Source organism: Mesoplodon mirus (genome assembly GCF_964341445.2).
Source record: "Mesoplodon mirus genome assembly, chromosome: 5".
Lineage (NCBI taxonomy): Eukaryota > Metazoa > Chordata > Mammalia > Artiodactyla > Ziphiidae > Mesoplodon > Mesoplodon mirus.
Window position 1 is genome coordinate 22,315,568 of NC_138980.1, and position 15,010 is coordinate 22,330,577.

The window sequence follows — 15,010 nt, forward strand, 5'->3', positions numbered from 1 at the left end:
AGAAACCCGCGCACCACAACGAAGAGCCCGTACACCACATCGAAAGATCCCGCGTGCCCCAAGCAAAGATCCCACGTGCCGCAACTAAGGCCCAACGTAGCCAAAAATAAACAAATCTTAAAAAAATTAATAAACAGAAACCTCAACTAAAATAGAGCCAGGAGGCCAGAAGGGGAAGCTCTCACACTCTACAACCATAGTGGAACCCCAAAGGAAGAAGACTTCCTCCTCTTGTCTGGCAAGAGCTCAGCCAACGAACGATTGTCACAATTCAGTAAATGAGAAGCCACTAGACTCTGAATTCTCAATTCCTCTAAGGAACTCTTTGTTTACTAAAACCCTCCCAACTTCCTTTCCCCCTCTTTCCTTATGTGAAAGACTTGCATGTGACTTGCCATGGTTGCAGACGCCAAATTGCAGTTCTTTGATGATCATGAGTAAACCCATTTTTGCTGGAGAAATAACTTGCAGTCTATTTTAGGTCAACAATTTTGGCCCACACAGGGACCCAGAGAAGACCCCCGACAACTGGAAGGTGGGCAAGCAAACAAGTGTGATACCAACACTAACCTCATTGATGCCTGCTGGGACCCTGGGGTTTGAGGGTAGGTCTTTCTCCTGGATCTGAGCTTCTGCCCTCTTTACTTTGAGGATCTCCAGGTTTTATTCAGGATCTATATTAAGGCTTTGTCCTCTCTGATTAAAGCCTTGTTTATTTGGCACATTGACCCGGCTCTTTTGCAATCAGGCTGCTCCAACTGGAATTCCCTTGCCTTCAGCCTGATTCCCATTGGAACAGGGGCTCTTCTGTTGGATCTGTGCTGTTAAGCAGTTGGCCTGAGTCTTTCAGAGCTAGGCCGTGCCCTTGGAACTGGCTGGTGTTAGGCCTACAGGCTGTTTGAGCTGTTAGGGTTTTTTGTAATTTATCCTTCTATTCTAGAGAAAGACCTCTGGGAAATAGGATCCCAGTTATCTAAACATTTTGAAGGAGCATTCCCCCCCACCCCTCAACCACAGGGGCCCTGGCTGATTTTATGTTTAAAATCTGTGGTCCTTCCTCATGTGCATTTCTATGTGGACCTGAGGCAGGAGATAGATGGGCCCCAGGCCACACATTTACAACTAGCCTTCTGTACATATTTCTTGAGGCAGGGTAGAGATGGGCTCCAGATTAGACATTTACAGCCAGCCTCCTGTTTATACTTCAAGATAGAAATAACAACAGGAATAGGCTAAGCACTGCCTGGGCAAAAGATCAAGAGGTCACATATTTCTCATCCTTGGGGTCAGGGAGATCTTGACTGCACATGCGCAGATAGGATCCTCGGGGGTCAAAAAGGGAGCGGAGGGCTTCCCTGGTGGCGCAGTGGTTGAGAATCTGCCTGCCAATGCAGGGGACACGGGTTCGAGCCCTGGTCTGGGAAGATCCCACATGCCGTGGAGTAGCTGGGCCCGTGAGCCACAACTGCTGAGCCTGCACGTCTGGAGCCTGTGCTCCGCAACAAGAGAGGCCGCGACAGTGAGAGGCCTGTGCACCGCGATGAAGAGTGGTCCCCACTTGCCATAACGAGAGAAAGCCCTCGCACAGAAACGAAGACCCAACACAGCAAAAAAAATAATAATAATAATAATTAATTAATTTAAAAAGATGTTTTAAAAAAAAAAAAAAAAGGGAGGGGACACCAGACTATACTAAGTTTTACTAACTTCCCAAAGGTCCTTGTGCTAAAATCCATCTTGGCTAAAGTATGCGTGTGCACATAGGGGTGCACATAGGGGTGGGCCCTGAGTCAAAGGACAAAGCAAGATGATTGGCTAGAGAAAAACAAAGACCTGGAAGACTGCCCCCTTACAAATGATTTAAACTTCCCAGAGGCGTGACTTTTCTCTGAACTCAACCTTGCCTGTGTTGGCATGTACTCTGCTTTTCTAATATATGCCTACTTTCCTCTCTACCTTCTGTCTCCTTGTCAAAATTTTTTTCAAGGCAGACAAGAAATGGGGCTCAGAAGTTATCCGCTGGCCCTCCTGATCTAGTGCTTAAGATCTGGCACTCTCACTGCTGCAATCAGGGTTCAATCATGGTCTTGCTTCCAGCTGCTGCTCACTGCACTCTGAAATTAGACTAACCTAACCAAAGGCAATTACGGGAAACCTTTGAAATCCCCAAACTTACCTTTCTTAAAACCCAACTGAACAACCTTACCTATAAAACTTCTAAAACTGAACAAAACACTTATTTTTATTGGTATTTTGAGGCTTCCAAATGTTAGCAGGAGCCTAAAATTGCCTCTCTGCAAAATAAGATTTTAAGGTTAATTGAGGCAAACAAATGATTAAAGAAGGAAAAAATAGCTTCTGAAGCCTCACGTTCTTCTTCTGCAGCCTCTTTGTCTCAGGCTCTGCCTTTAGCGCCATCTTGTTTCCCTCCTCTGGGACCTTGTGCTCAGGCCCTGCCTTCAGGGCCATCTTTTTCCTTCCCCTTTATACTGCCTATTCCTCCTCTGTACCCTCAGTTCCTCCACACTAACTCCCTCGCTGAACTTCCCTTTCCCACTGAAAATCTCCTCACCCCATTTTCCTCTGAATCTATCAGAACCTGTCCCTTTAGAATTTAGCTTTCTGAGGATCCAGAGGTTAAACCCTTAACTTTAAATATTCCTTGGGCTAAAACTGAACTGTGAGCCATAGTTAAAGAGTGTCCCAAAGTAACCAAAGATCCTCACAGATTTGCTGAGGAATTTACATCTTTAATGAACCTCAAGAGGTTCCTGCCTGTGAACTGATTCCCTTTCGTTTAGGCCCTTTGAGAAACGCACACTCTTTTCTCCTTAGTTCCTCTGCCGCTATCCATTTATATTAGGCTGAGACTTCTTACCGAAGCATCATGCTAAAATTTCTCTCCCCTGAAAGGGGAAAATAATTTTGGAATTTGATAGTAGTTATCAAAGCAGCCAACCAGATGAATTAAATGACTCTGACATCTTTTATCAGCTCTGTCTCTGAGCTGATTCTGGGAACACTGATCCTTTGTCCCTATTGAATCCACAACCACCTCCCTTATAGGCAAAATCTCCAACTGATATTGGCAAAATTCACAGTGCATCAATTCAAATAGATCCCTCAAAACCTCTCCCAGAATTAATCAACATGCTATAAGTAAAGAAGCCTTTCATGGCATAAAACCCATAATAGGACATTACAAGTCTCAAAGACTCTATTTCTTGTAAGAGTTCCTGCAATACCCTTATTTTACTAATGAAGAAACCCAAGGGCCGAGGGTGGAGGTTTGTTCAGGACTTCAGAGCAATAAACAACATTGTCATCCCTCCACACCCTGTTGCTCCTAATCCTCATATTTCACTAACATCCATTCCCACTGGATGTAAATTTTTTATTGTCATTTGATTTATGAAGTACATTCTTTAGTATTCCAGTTGATGTAGATGGACTATTGTCTATCGTTTTTGCCTTCACTTGGAAGAAAAACAATTCACCGTGACAGTAATGACTCAGGGTTTTACTGAGCTCTTATTTCTCAAAAATTCTCAAGGCTGATCTGGATAATGTAAAGTTCCCAGAAGTTCTATTTTGTTGCAACATGTGGATGATTTGCTTCTTTGCTCTCCTCAGACCGCTTCACAGGAAGACAGCACCCACTTCCTAAAGCTTTTAGTCTTAAAGGGACACAAGGTTGCCAAGGAAATATTGCCATTTGCCCAAACCCAGGTTTGAGATTTAGGGCATCTGATATCAGAACAAAAGCTATACCTAGTTCCAGATAGCTTTCATGGTGTCCTGAGTTTCCCAAAACCCCAATCTAAGCATTAACTGCAAGGTTTTCTCAGGCTAGTCAGTTATTGCTGAAAGTCTATTCCAAATTTCTCTATTTTTTAAATTAAATTAAATTCTTTATTTTATACAGCAGGTTCTTAGTAGTCAAATTTCTCTCTTAAAGCCAAACCTCTGTGTGTCTTACTCAACAACAACAACTCTGACCCAGTTTTATGGGAAGAGCCAAACAGCATAAACAAACTTTCAGGCCTTAAATGAGAGCTTGAGAAACCCACCTGCCCTTGGGAATCCCAGTTATCAGATCCTCTTTTCCTTTTTTGTATATGAAAAGGAAGGGAATGCCCTTGGGATACCACTGACCCATAGGGTATTATAGCCAGCAGGTGGACCCTGTGGCACACCTTAGAGCCATTACAGCCACTGCCCTTTTGGTTGAGGCCGCCAAGAAAATCATTGTGGGATTCCCTTTAATCATCCTTGTACCTCATGCAGTAGAAACCCTCCTGAATTCTCATCACACTCAACATTTCTCAGTTAGCCACCTCACCTCCTATGAAGTCCTTTTGTTAACTGCTCCTCATATAACTCTTTTATGTTGTAATAACCTTAGCACTACTACTCTTTTCCCGTCCATCACCAATGAAGTCCCTCACAACTGCTTAACGCTGAAGGATCTCCTCTTTCTCTTGTTTTAGAAATTTATTTTATTTATTTATTTATTTTTGGCTGCATTGGGTCTTCGTTGTTGTGAAAGGGCTTTCTCTAGTTGCGGCGAGCGGGGGCTATTCTTTGATGCGGTGCACGGGCTTATCATTGTGCTGGCTTGTCTTGTGAAGCACAGGCTCTAGGAGCATGGGCTTCAGTAGTTGTGGCACACGGGCTCAGTAGTTGTGGCTCGCTGGCTCTAAAGCACAGGCTCAGTAGTTGTGGCACACAGGCTTAGCTGCTCTGTGGCATGTGGGATCTTCCTGGACCAGGGCTCGAACCCATGTTGCCTGCATTGGCAGGCAGCCTCTTAACTACTGCACCACCAGGGAAGCCCTGAAGAACCTCCTCTTGACTTCACTTGATTTGCAGGAAATTCCTTTGGGTAACAGTGGTTTCTCATGGTTCACCCATGGTTCTTATTTAAAAGGTGACAGTGGCAAATATCGTGCTGGGTATTCTACTGCAACTTCCTTTGAGGTGGTTGAGGCAGCATCTTTACTTATGGGTAATTCAGCCTAATAGGCCTACACAGGCTTGAGCTCTTACCCAGGCCTGTACTTTAGCCAAGGGCAAAACTGCCAATACTTACACTGATAGTAGATATGCTTTTGGTGTAGCTCATGCTTTTGGAATGTGGTAGAAGCAACATGGTTGCCTTACTTCCAGCTGAAATAAAATTGAAAATGGCCCCTATGTTTAGGTGTTATTGGATGCAACACTTTTACCTGCCACTTTAGCCATTAAGATTTCAGGACATTCTAAACTTGACTCTCTAGAAGCTAAGGGAAATTTATCTTACTGACATTTCCACAAGGAATGCTGCTATTAAAGGGACCAAAACCAGCCAAACCTCTGTCATGGTCCAAAGGGATAGTTCCCCAAATGATAACTGAGGAAAACTGGACCAGAGAATTTCAACAATTGGCCTGAAAAAAGGAAAAACAAGACTGGAAATTCAATATTTTTTTTTTGATAACAAGAGAATGCTCTGGTTTGGACCAAATAACAACCCACTCTTACTGAAGACTCTAAAATTCCCACCCTGACTGGACCTGTACATCATCTGGTGACCTGAAAGTAAAGATTTCCCAGAATTGAAGCAGATGATGTCTGAGTTCTACTTCTCTCACTATTTGGGGAACTTGCATGTGACTTGCCACGGTTGCAGACTCTGAACTGTAATTCTCTGCTGAATAAACCTATTTTTTTTCTGGAGAAATATCTGGCAGTCTATTTGTTTTCAGTCAACACAATTTGGTGACATTTAGTACAATCACTTTTGCACAACCCTCACCGCTATGTAGCCCCAGAACATTTTCATCATCCCCCAAAGAAAACCCTGTACCAATGAAGCAATCACTCCTCATTCATCTGTTCCCCAGCACTGGAAACCATTAATCTACTGTCTCTTGGGTTTGCCTATTCTGGATATTTCACATAAATGGAATCATACGTGGTCTTGTGTCTGGCTTCCTTCACTTAGCATAATGTTTACAAGATTCATCCATGTTGTGGCATGTATCAGCATTTTATTCCTTTTTCTTGCTGAATAATATTTCATTGTATGGATATACTACCTTTTGTTTATCCATTCATTGAGTGATGGATACTGCATTATTTCCATCCTTTGGCTATTGTGAATAGTGCTTCTATGAACAGTAGTGAACAGGTTTTTATGGGAACAAATGTTTTCAATTCTCTTGGATATATACCTAGGAGTTGAATTTCTTGGTCTATGGTAATTCTGTATTTAACACCACCAAACTGTTTCCCACAGCAGCTGCACCATTTAACATTCCCACCATTAATGCCGAAGGGTTCAATTTCTCCACATCCTTACCAATATTTGTTATTAAAAAAATAGCCATCCTAATGGGTGTGATATGATATCTCGTTGTGGTTTTGATTTGCATTTCTTGCATTATGACTAATGATGTCAGACATCTTTTCATTTGGTTATTAGCTATTTGTATATCTTCCTTAGGAAAATGTCTATTCAATTACTTTGCCCCTTTTTAATTGGATTGTGTTTTTTACTTGGATTGTGTCAAATTATGAGTTAAAAAATATTTCAGACATGAGGCTTTTAGAAAATATTTGCAAATATCTTTTTCCATTCTGTGAGTTGTCTTTTAATTCTGTTGATAGTGTCTTTTGATACACAAAATTTTAATTTTTCTTTTTAAGTTTTAATTTTGATTGAATTTGTTTGCTTCTGTTTTGTGTCATATCTATGAAAATGTTGCCCTATTCAAGGTCATGCAGAGTTTCACCTATGTTTCCTTCTAAGAATTTTATAGTTTTTAAAATAGTTTTAGCACTTACATTTAGGTTTTGATTCATTTGGAGTTAATTTTTGTATGTGTTGTGAGGTATGGGTCAGATTCATTCTTTTGCATGTGGATATCCAGTAGTCTCAGCACGAGTCATTGAAGAGACTATATTTTCCCCCATTGAATGGTCTTTTTAGTCTTGTCAAAAATCAATTGACCATAGATACGTAGGCTCTCAACTTGATTTCACTGAGCTATACGTTTTTCTATATGCCAATACCACATTGTTTTGATTCGTGTAGCTTTGTAGTAAGTTTTGAACTTGGGAAGTGTTCTTCTTCCAAATGTGTTCTTCTTCTAAATTATTTCCACTATGTGGGATCCCTTGCAATTGCATATGAATTTTAGGATCTGCTTTTCCACTTCTGCAAAAACGCTTTTGGAATTTTGATAGTGATTTGCATTGAATTTGTAAATCATTTTGGTAGTAGTGTCATTTTAACTATGTCTTCCAATCCATGAATATCAAATATCTTTCCATTTATTTAGGTCTAGGTCTAGGTCTTCTTTAATATATTTCAACAGTGCTTTGTAGTTTTCAGTGTGCAAGTCTTGGACCTAATTGGTTAAATTTCTCCTTAAGTATGTTATCATTTTTGATGCTATTATACATGAAATTGCTTTAATTTCCTTTTAAATTTTCTATTATTAGCATATAGAAATAAAACTGATTTTTACATGTTGACCTTATATCCTGAAATACTGCTAAACTCATTTATGAATTCTAATTGAATTTTGGTAGTTGTTCAGCTTTTCTATATATAAAGTCATGTCATTTGCAAATTGAGAAATTCTTCCTTTCTAATTGGGATGCCTTTTATTTCTTTTCCTTGCCTAACTGCTCGGACTACAACTTCCAGTACAGTGTTGAATAGAAGTGGCAAAATCAGGCACCCTTCTCTTGCTCCTAATCTTAGGGGGAAAGCTGTCAGTGTTTCACTATTCAACATGATGTTAGCTGTGGATTTTTCCTCACTGTACTTTATCATGTTAAGGAAATTCCCTTCTATTCCTGAATTGTTCAGTAATTTTACATGACTGGATTTTGCATTTTGTGAAATGTTTTTCCTGCATCAAGATGGTTGTGTGTGTGTGTGTGTGTGTGTGTGTGTGTTTTGCTCTCATTCTACTAATGCAATGTATTATATTGATTGCTTTTTTTATGCTGTACACATCTTCAATTTCTGGGATAAAGCGCACATGGTCATGGTGCTTTATCCCGCTAGATTTATGTTAATTTGGCTAGGAGTAAGGCAGCCATACGTGCCAGAGACTTCAAATTCCTCTAGTATCCTTGTTTTTGTCTCCACTATTGACAAAACACTAAACACTCCCTAAACACTCCTCCTCAAGGAGAGTCTGTATCTCTCTTTCTGCTGTAATCCAGTGTTGTTGGTATGTTGGCAAGCTGTGGGGTAAGGGTGGGAGTAGGGATGGGGGAGGAGGATTCTATATAATCTTCCAATTAAATCTCAGTCTTAGTAGGCCTATGTCTAGGGCAAATGTTTATCGGGTGGTATAGCTTTTTCCCAAGTTCCTTGCCCTATACTCCCTCCTCTAGTTGGAGCATTCCCAATCTTTTTCCTTGAATCCCCCCCCCAACCCCATCTATTTGACTGTTTTCTCCTCCTTAGTGAGACAGGAAGGTTAAAGGGGGCTAAAGTGGGAGGAGTGTCCTTACCTCAGCTACCATAAGACTCTAGAAACTCTTTTCCCCAGGAGAGTAGGCATTTTTGGTGGAGAAGACTCTGGGTGTATTTTACAATGGTTACTCTTCTTCCACTAGAGCCCTGAGGGAATATTTCTCAGGTTGCCACCATGCAAACCCAACCGGGTTTCTGGATCTAATGACAATGGAAATGTGGGGGACTCTTAAGATTGTGGCCCCCCAGGAGTTTCTCACTCTCAAGACAGTCCACACAACCTTCAGCAATTTATCAAAATGAGCATTTAAATCTTTCTACCAGTTTATGGCTTCAGTAATTTCTGTTCCAGGTAAGCAGATCTTGGATGTATCTTTCTGGATATGCCTGTCTCTCCAGATTTCAGTGTTGCAATGTGCCCACCAACCTCAGTTCTCAGGAAGATAAAAGAAAAGTCACTGATTTTCAGCCTGCCCAAATTTTTCTTCTTGTAAGGATACAAGCGATCACTTGCAAGCTGTTTACATGTCATAGCTGAAACAGGAATTCCAAACAAGTTTTGGAATGCTAGAAAGTTGAAGATTATGAAATGCAAACAAAATCACAAAAATTCTTTAACTGCTCAAATGTTTAAATGCTGAAGTAATGCAACAGCTTCACAATAAGTACTCCAGTGTCAACAGAAAGAATATCAGGTGTTGTCTGTGCAGAATTATGCAGAAATGTTGAGTATGGGCAAGATAGCCAACACCCTGCATAGAATCCATTGCACTTTGATTCAACTTTGAATAAATTGTTTGCACTTTTGCACATCCACCATAATTTGCATTTGTATTATCTCTATGGAAAGCAGTACACTTCTCATGAACTCAATAAGTGAGCAGCAGCCTTCTAAGCAAGCCTTTTTCACGAGAAAAACATACAAGCAAAGGGATTTATTTTTCAGTATTGTGATTACTTGCAACTTGGGCTGTGTTGTAAAAAGACAAGGCATTTTAGATCTTTAATAATCTCTGTAATAGTAAATAGAGCTATTACATTGTTTTATTGTTACAGCATTTTATCCTGGCACTTAAAATTTTTTTGCAATTTTAGAATCAGAAAATACTCCTGGTATGTTTGATCAGTCATTTGTGCTGAAAAGATTGATAATGATGATACACAAGGTGGACAGTCATTACAACTTCTGCTGTGATTATTTTATTTTCATCCGAATTTGTTTTAATTAGAAAATGTATTTTATCTGTTTATAGCTGAGATAATCCTATATCTCTTAGGTTTAGCTGTTAATAGATACTGGTTTATAAATGACTTTCTATCACTTTTTCATATTGAATGAACAGTTTCATGCTGTGGAAAAGGTTTCAAAAGGATTTTTTCCCTCATTTAATACATAACCAATGTTCTGAAAATTAATCATGAATTTACATTTGCATTTGGGATTCAAATACTAGATGATAGCAAACACCACAGAAATTGAAAATATTGAATTTGATAGTCTCATGGCATCATGATTATGTTTGTCACTCATGAGGCTAAAGTTATAACAGTAAATTGGGGTTGAACTGTAGAAGTTGTTACCAACTAACAATAAATTGAACTTTGATATGTGATGCGGAAAAGGTGGACATCATGTATGGCTGCAAGCGAGAGCTGTATTCGCAAGGAAGAACCTTCCCAAAGAAAGCCACAGCTCATCTCATACAAGGTTTTGGGAAGCTTCGTTCAAGGATTGGTGGATTTTCAGAAGCAGGGGTGTGTATTGATTGACAGACTTTCAATTATGTTAGTGTGATCACTGAAATAAGGCTGTTATTGACTGGCAAACTTTCAGAAGTATGGTCACTAGACTGAGGTATCTGCTGACTGACTTGTCTACAGGCATGGGATAGTAACAAATTGGCTGACTTTCAGAAGCTGCAGTCTCTTTAACTTGCTAACTGTCAGAAGCATGGCCACTGTTGATTTTCAGAGCATGTATACTGATCCAAAGTAATCTCTAATTAATGGTGATTACTTGCTTAAAACTTGAGACTTTGACAAAAAGAAGTCTTTTCCTTTCTTTAATATGGAAAAGAAGACTCTCAATTCTTATTTACCTTCTCCTACACCCCCCCCCGCCCCCCCCCAACTTTGGTCTTTCCTCCGCCAAAAATACGAAAGAGACTATAAGGGATTGTTTCGGTCTTTGTGGAGATACAATTTTCAGCTAGCATTGCCACCTAAGTCATTTAAGTGCCAATTACTGAAGCAGAAAAATAGTTTCAACTGCTCAATTTTCATTACTGGGAAAAAGCACAACTTATTACAATAAGGGTGACCTGACAAAATCAACAGAGGATGCAGTTCGAAGTCATTCAATACGAGACATATCCAGTATACACAGGATACCTGGCAACCCTACCTTCGAGTCAGCTTAGCCTTCTCATTCACCAACCTCATCTGTTTGCTTGTGAACACCATGTCTTGTTTCTAATCCATTATCTTGTCTCCTGTTCTCCATATATGCTATCCCTGCTTGAGTTTGGACTCTCGTTCACCTATCACTTGAATTACCATAGCCCAGATTTCTAGGCATCAGTCTATACAGCTTTAATACATACGAAACACACCCTCTATACATCATTGCCAGAACAATGTTCCTTACTTAACATTTTTAACTGACTCCATCAATTTCAGGATAAAATGCAAACTTCTTTTCATGGCAAATAGGCCCTTTGTGTTCTGGCCTCTGCCTTCTACTCAGACTTTAACATCTGCCATTCTCCTGCTCATTAGTTCTATACTTGAGTTTCCATAAAGGTGTCATGGTATTACTCACCTCTACCTCTCCTATTTGGAATGCTTATCTCATCCTCTGGAGAGTTCTTATTATTCTTTCAAAACCTGGCTCAGGCATCATTGCCTCTGGAAAGCTTTCTCTGATGTCACCAGGTTTCCTTGGTTACATTCAATCTCTCCTTCATCACGTCCACATCTCTACAACTTTCTTGCACTGCAACATATTGTCACAACCTATCTATCTGCCTGTTAAAACAACCACACTTACATACAGTGACATAATAATTTGCTTTACTCATCTGATAGTCCTCCATCCCCTTTCCTCCATTCATGGCTTCTTGAAGGCCTGTGACTTTTTTCTTAAAATTCCCAGTGTGCAGCATAGTACATGTCCCAAAGCTGGGACTCAAACAACCAACCAACCAAACTACTGAGTTGCTTATAAATTACTCCTTTTGTTTTCTTAAAATTGTTTGACACTAGAGAACACCAAGTAGGAAAAACATACTCTTTATTTCATGAAGTGATTGATGTACCTTCCAATATTTTGGCACATATGCTAGATTCATTAAACTACTTTTGACAGCCCCTTCTGCTGTGAATTTAGAATATATGTTATTAAATATATATGTATAATATATATTAAATATAATAGCTTTAAACTTGAAAATTGCTTATTTTTCCATTTAATATACTTAAGATGACAGCTCACAGTATATAGCATGTATAATTTCATAATAAATGACTTCAGAGGAAAAAAAAATACTTCTGAGAACAGAATTAAAAATTGTGTAGAAAATTTCCAATTCACAGCAATTACTAGAAGAACAAAGGAAGAGAACAGACTTTTATTTCTACTTTTAAATGAAATCCAGGCACAAAGTTTGACATCAAGTCAGGAAAAGGACAAACCCCAGAAAGTCAGAGGTAGTTTACAATTCATTTTTAACTTTCATTTGGTCCTTTTCTCTAAAAATGTATAATTTCTTTGACCACATCTTTTATATACTATTACAATGTCAGTTATTTTTAAAAAAGTATTGTTTACAGTTTAACAGGAAATCCAGTGCACACTTCCCATCATCACCCAGATGTTTACAACAATAACATATGATATGCAGCATGCGATGCTGTAGAGAAAACAATTACTTTACAAATGCCCAAAGTCAATGTCTCCAGTCCAGAATTCTTCATTTTAGGTTATTATAAAGTGTCTGATAGGACTGAACAATTTCCACTTTTCTCATTATCTATTACATAGGTTTATCCTTGGAATTTATTATTTGATGACTAAATCATAGAATGGCTTTTCATATCCATTACATTTATTACATCACTTTCATGTATTCTGATGAGCTTTGGTTTCAGAATGTCACACATGCAAACCTACTTTCTAGGGGTTGTCTTCAATATGAATTTTATGATGATTAGTAAGAGATGACCTGTGATTGAAAAGTTTCCCACATGTATTACATTCATAGGGTTTCTCTCCAGTATGAATTCTCTGATGGGCAATACGTGATGAGCTTTGTCTAAAAGTTTTCCCACATGTATTACATTTGAAGGGTTTCTCTCCTGTATGAATCCTTCGATGTTGAATAAGAGCTGATCTTTGGCCAAAAGATATCCCACATTCTTCACATCGATATGGTTTCTCTCCTGTGTGAATTCTCTGATGATTACTAAGGGATGAGTTACACCTGGATGTTTTCCACACTCATTACATTTATAGGGTCTTTCTCCAGTATGCATTCTCTGATGTTGAATGAGAGCTGAACTTTGTCTGAAGGCTTACCCACACACTTTACATTTACTTGGTTTCTCTCCAGTATGAATTCTTTCATGAATAATAAGTGTTGAGTGGGAACTTAAGGCTTTACCACATTCATTACAATTATAAAACTTCTCACCAGTATGAATTATTCGGTGTCTGTTAAGTCGTGAAATAGAAATGAAACCTTTTCCACATCCATTACATCTATAAGGCTTTTCTCCAGTGTGAATTCTTTCATGTTGAATAAGAGATGCACTCTGACTGAAGGCTCTCCCACATTCACTACATTTAAAAGGTTTCTCTCCTGTGTGTATCCTCTGATGATAACGAAGGGATGAACTAGACTTAAAGGTATTGCCACATTCATTACATAAATAGGACTTCTTTCTGGAATTCATTCTCTGACATCCAGGAAGGGATGTGTTGCAACTAGATGCCTTCCTACCTGGATTATATTTATAGAGGTTTTCTCCAGCATGGATTTTTTGATGTATAAAAAGGCCTGACCTTCTGCTGAAGGATTTACCACATTCTTTACATCTATAGGATTTCTCCACAGTGTGTGTTCTTAGGGGTTTATAAAGGGATGTACTGAGAGTGAAGGCTTTCCCACATTCTTTACATATATACGGTTTCTCTCCAGTATGAGTTATTTGATGTTGAATAAGAGCTGAACTTTCGTTAAAGGCTTTCGAACAGTCTTTACATTTAAACAATTTCTCTCCACTATGGTTTATCTCATGTTTATGAAGGGATGAAGTATTAATGAAGGTTTTCTCACACATACTACATTTATAACGTTTCCCGGCTGTGTTGATTTTTTGTTGATTAAATAAATTGGAATTCTGTTTGAAGCTGTTTCCTTGTATTTCACATTTTGGTGGGGTGTTTTCTCTGGGAACCATCTGTTGCCTAACAAGGACTGACTTTGGGCTGAAGTTTTGGCCAAATTCAGTATTTTTATGTTTTCTTTCTACAGTGAGGATTTTTTTGTGAGCGACTGAAACTACCTGAACACTTTCTTTTTTCTTCTGCTTTTTCTCTAATCTGTCTTCATATTTGCAGGGGTTTTCTAATTTGAAGTCCCAGGGTCCATTCCTTTTGGATCTTTTCATTATCAGCTCCTGAAATGAAGAACCTTGTGTTTGAGTTGACTTTGTGGTTTTATAACTGTTCTTCCATCCTGGAAGGGAAAGAAAAAACTGAAGATGTTCCATGTGATACAGCATTTGGCTACTGAGACTAAATGTATAGACTGAATATTGATGGTATTTAAATAAGGTCTTGGTATATGGCCAAAAACAGTAAGAAGAAAAACTTAGGAGATTTAAGCAGTACAGAGAATCAATCAACATGAGTTGAGAACAACAGGGTGGAGAAAAGATTAAACAAACCCATTTAAAGAGAGTGAGTGTAAGAGTGATCAGAAGAATTGGCTAATGGAAAATGGAGAAGAGGGATTCAAAGGGGAGCCATGAATTGGAAAAGGCAGCCTGGGATCAGAGTCCAAAGCCTATGATAGAATCCTAAATTATCTTCATGACATTTTTCTTCTTTGTGCAATCATTCCTAATCTGGAAAGTCTTCATCCCTTTTCCCTCATGCCAAATTCCTTTGTATCCTTCAGACTCAGTCCAAAGGTTAACTCTGAGTCCCTTCTTGACTGTGAGTTTCCACAGAGCATTCCTGTTATTATAGGCACTCACCACAGTGTTAAAAATATATATCTATATATTCTATATATGTAATTATATTTATCTATATCTAAATATTTTCACTTTCCTTTTCTACCCTAATGTTCTCTGCAAGCAGATTAGCATGCCCTATTCACCTACAGATCCTCCTAATGGCATCTGAATTATACACAAAATGTTTGTTTTGTTAACCTTCCTTAATAACTTATATATACCTAATTGGAACAATGTCAAATAATCTCAGTTATTTATATATTAATTTCATACACACACACACACACA

At 38.8% G+C, this 15,010-nt stretch overlaps 1 protein-coding gene across 1 annotated transcript in view; it reads right to left on the reverse strand.

The window, feature by feature from the left end:
- Nucleotides 1-14,593, reverse strand: part of LOC309805253 (uncharacterized protein) — a gene marked incomplete at its 3' end in the record, with an annotated part of 125,142 nt that extends 110,549 nt beyond the window's left edge. Inside the window, exon 1 of the mRNA XM_082623186.1 lies at nt 13,056-14,593. Coding sequence (XP_082479312.1) covers nt 13,056-14,389 — 1,334 coding nt within the window. The 5' untranslated portion in view covers nt 14,390-14,593. The remainder of the gene's footprint in view (nt 1-13,055) is intronic.
- Between the last annotated feature and the right edge of the window lie 417 nt (nt 14,594-15,010).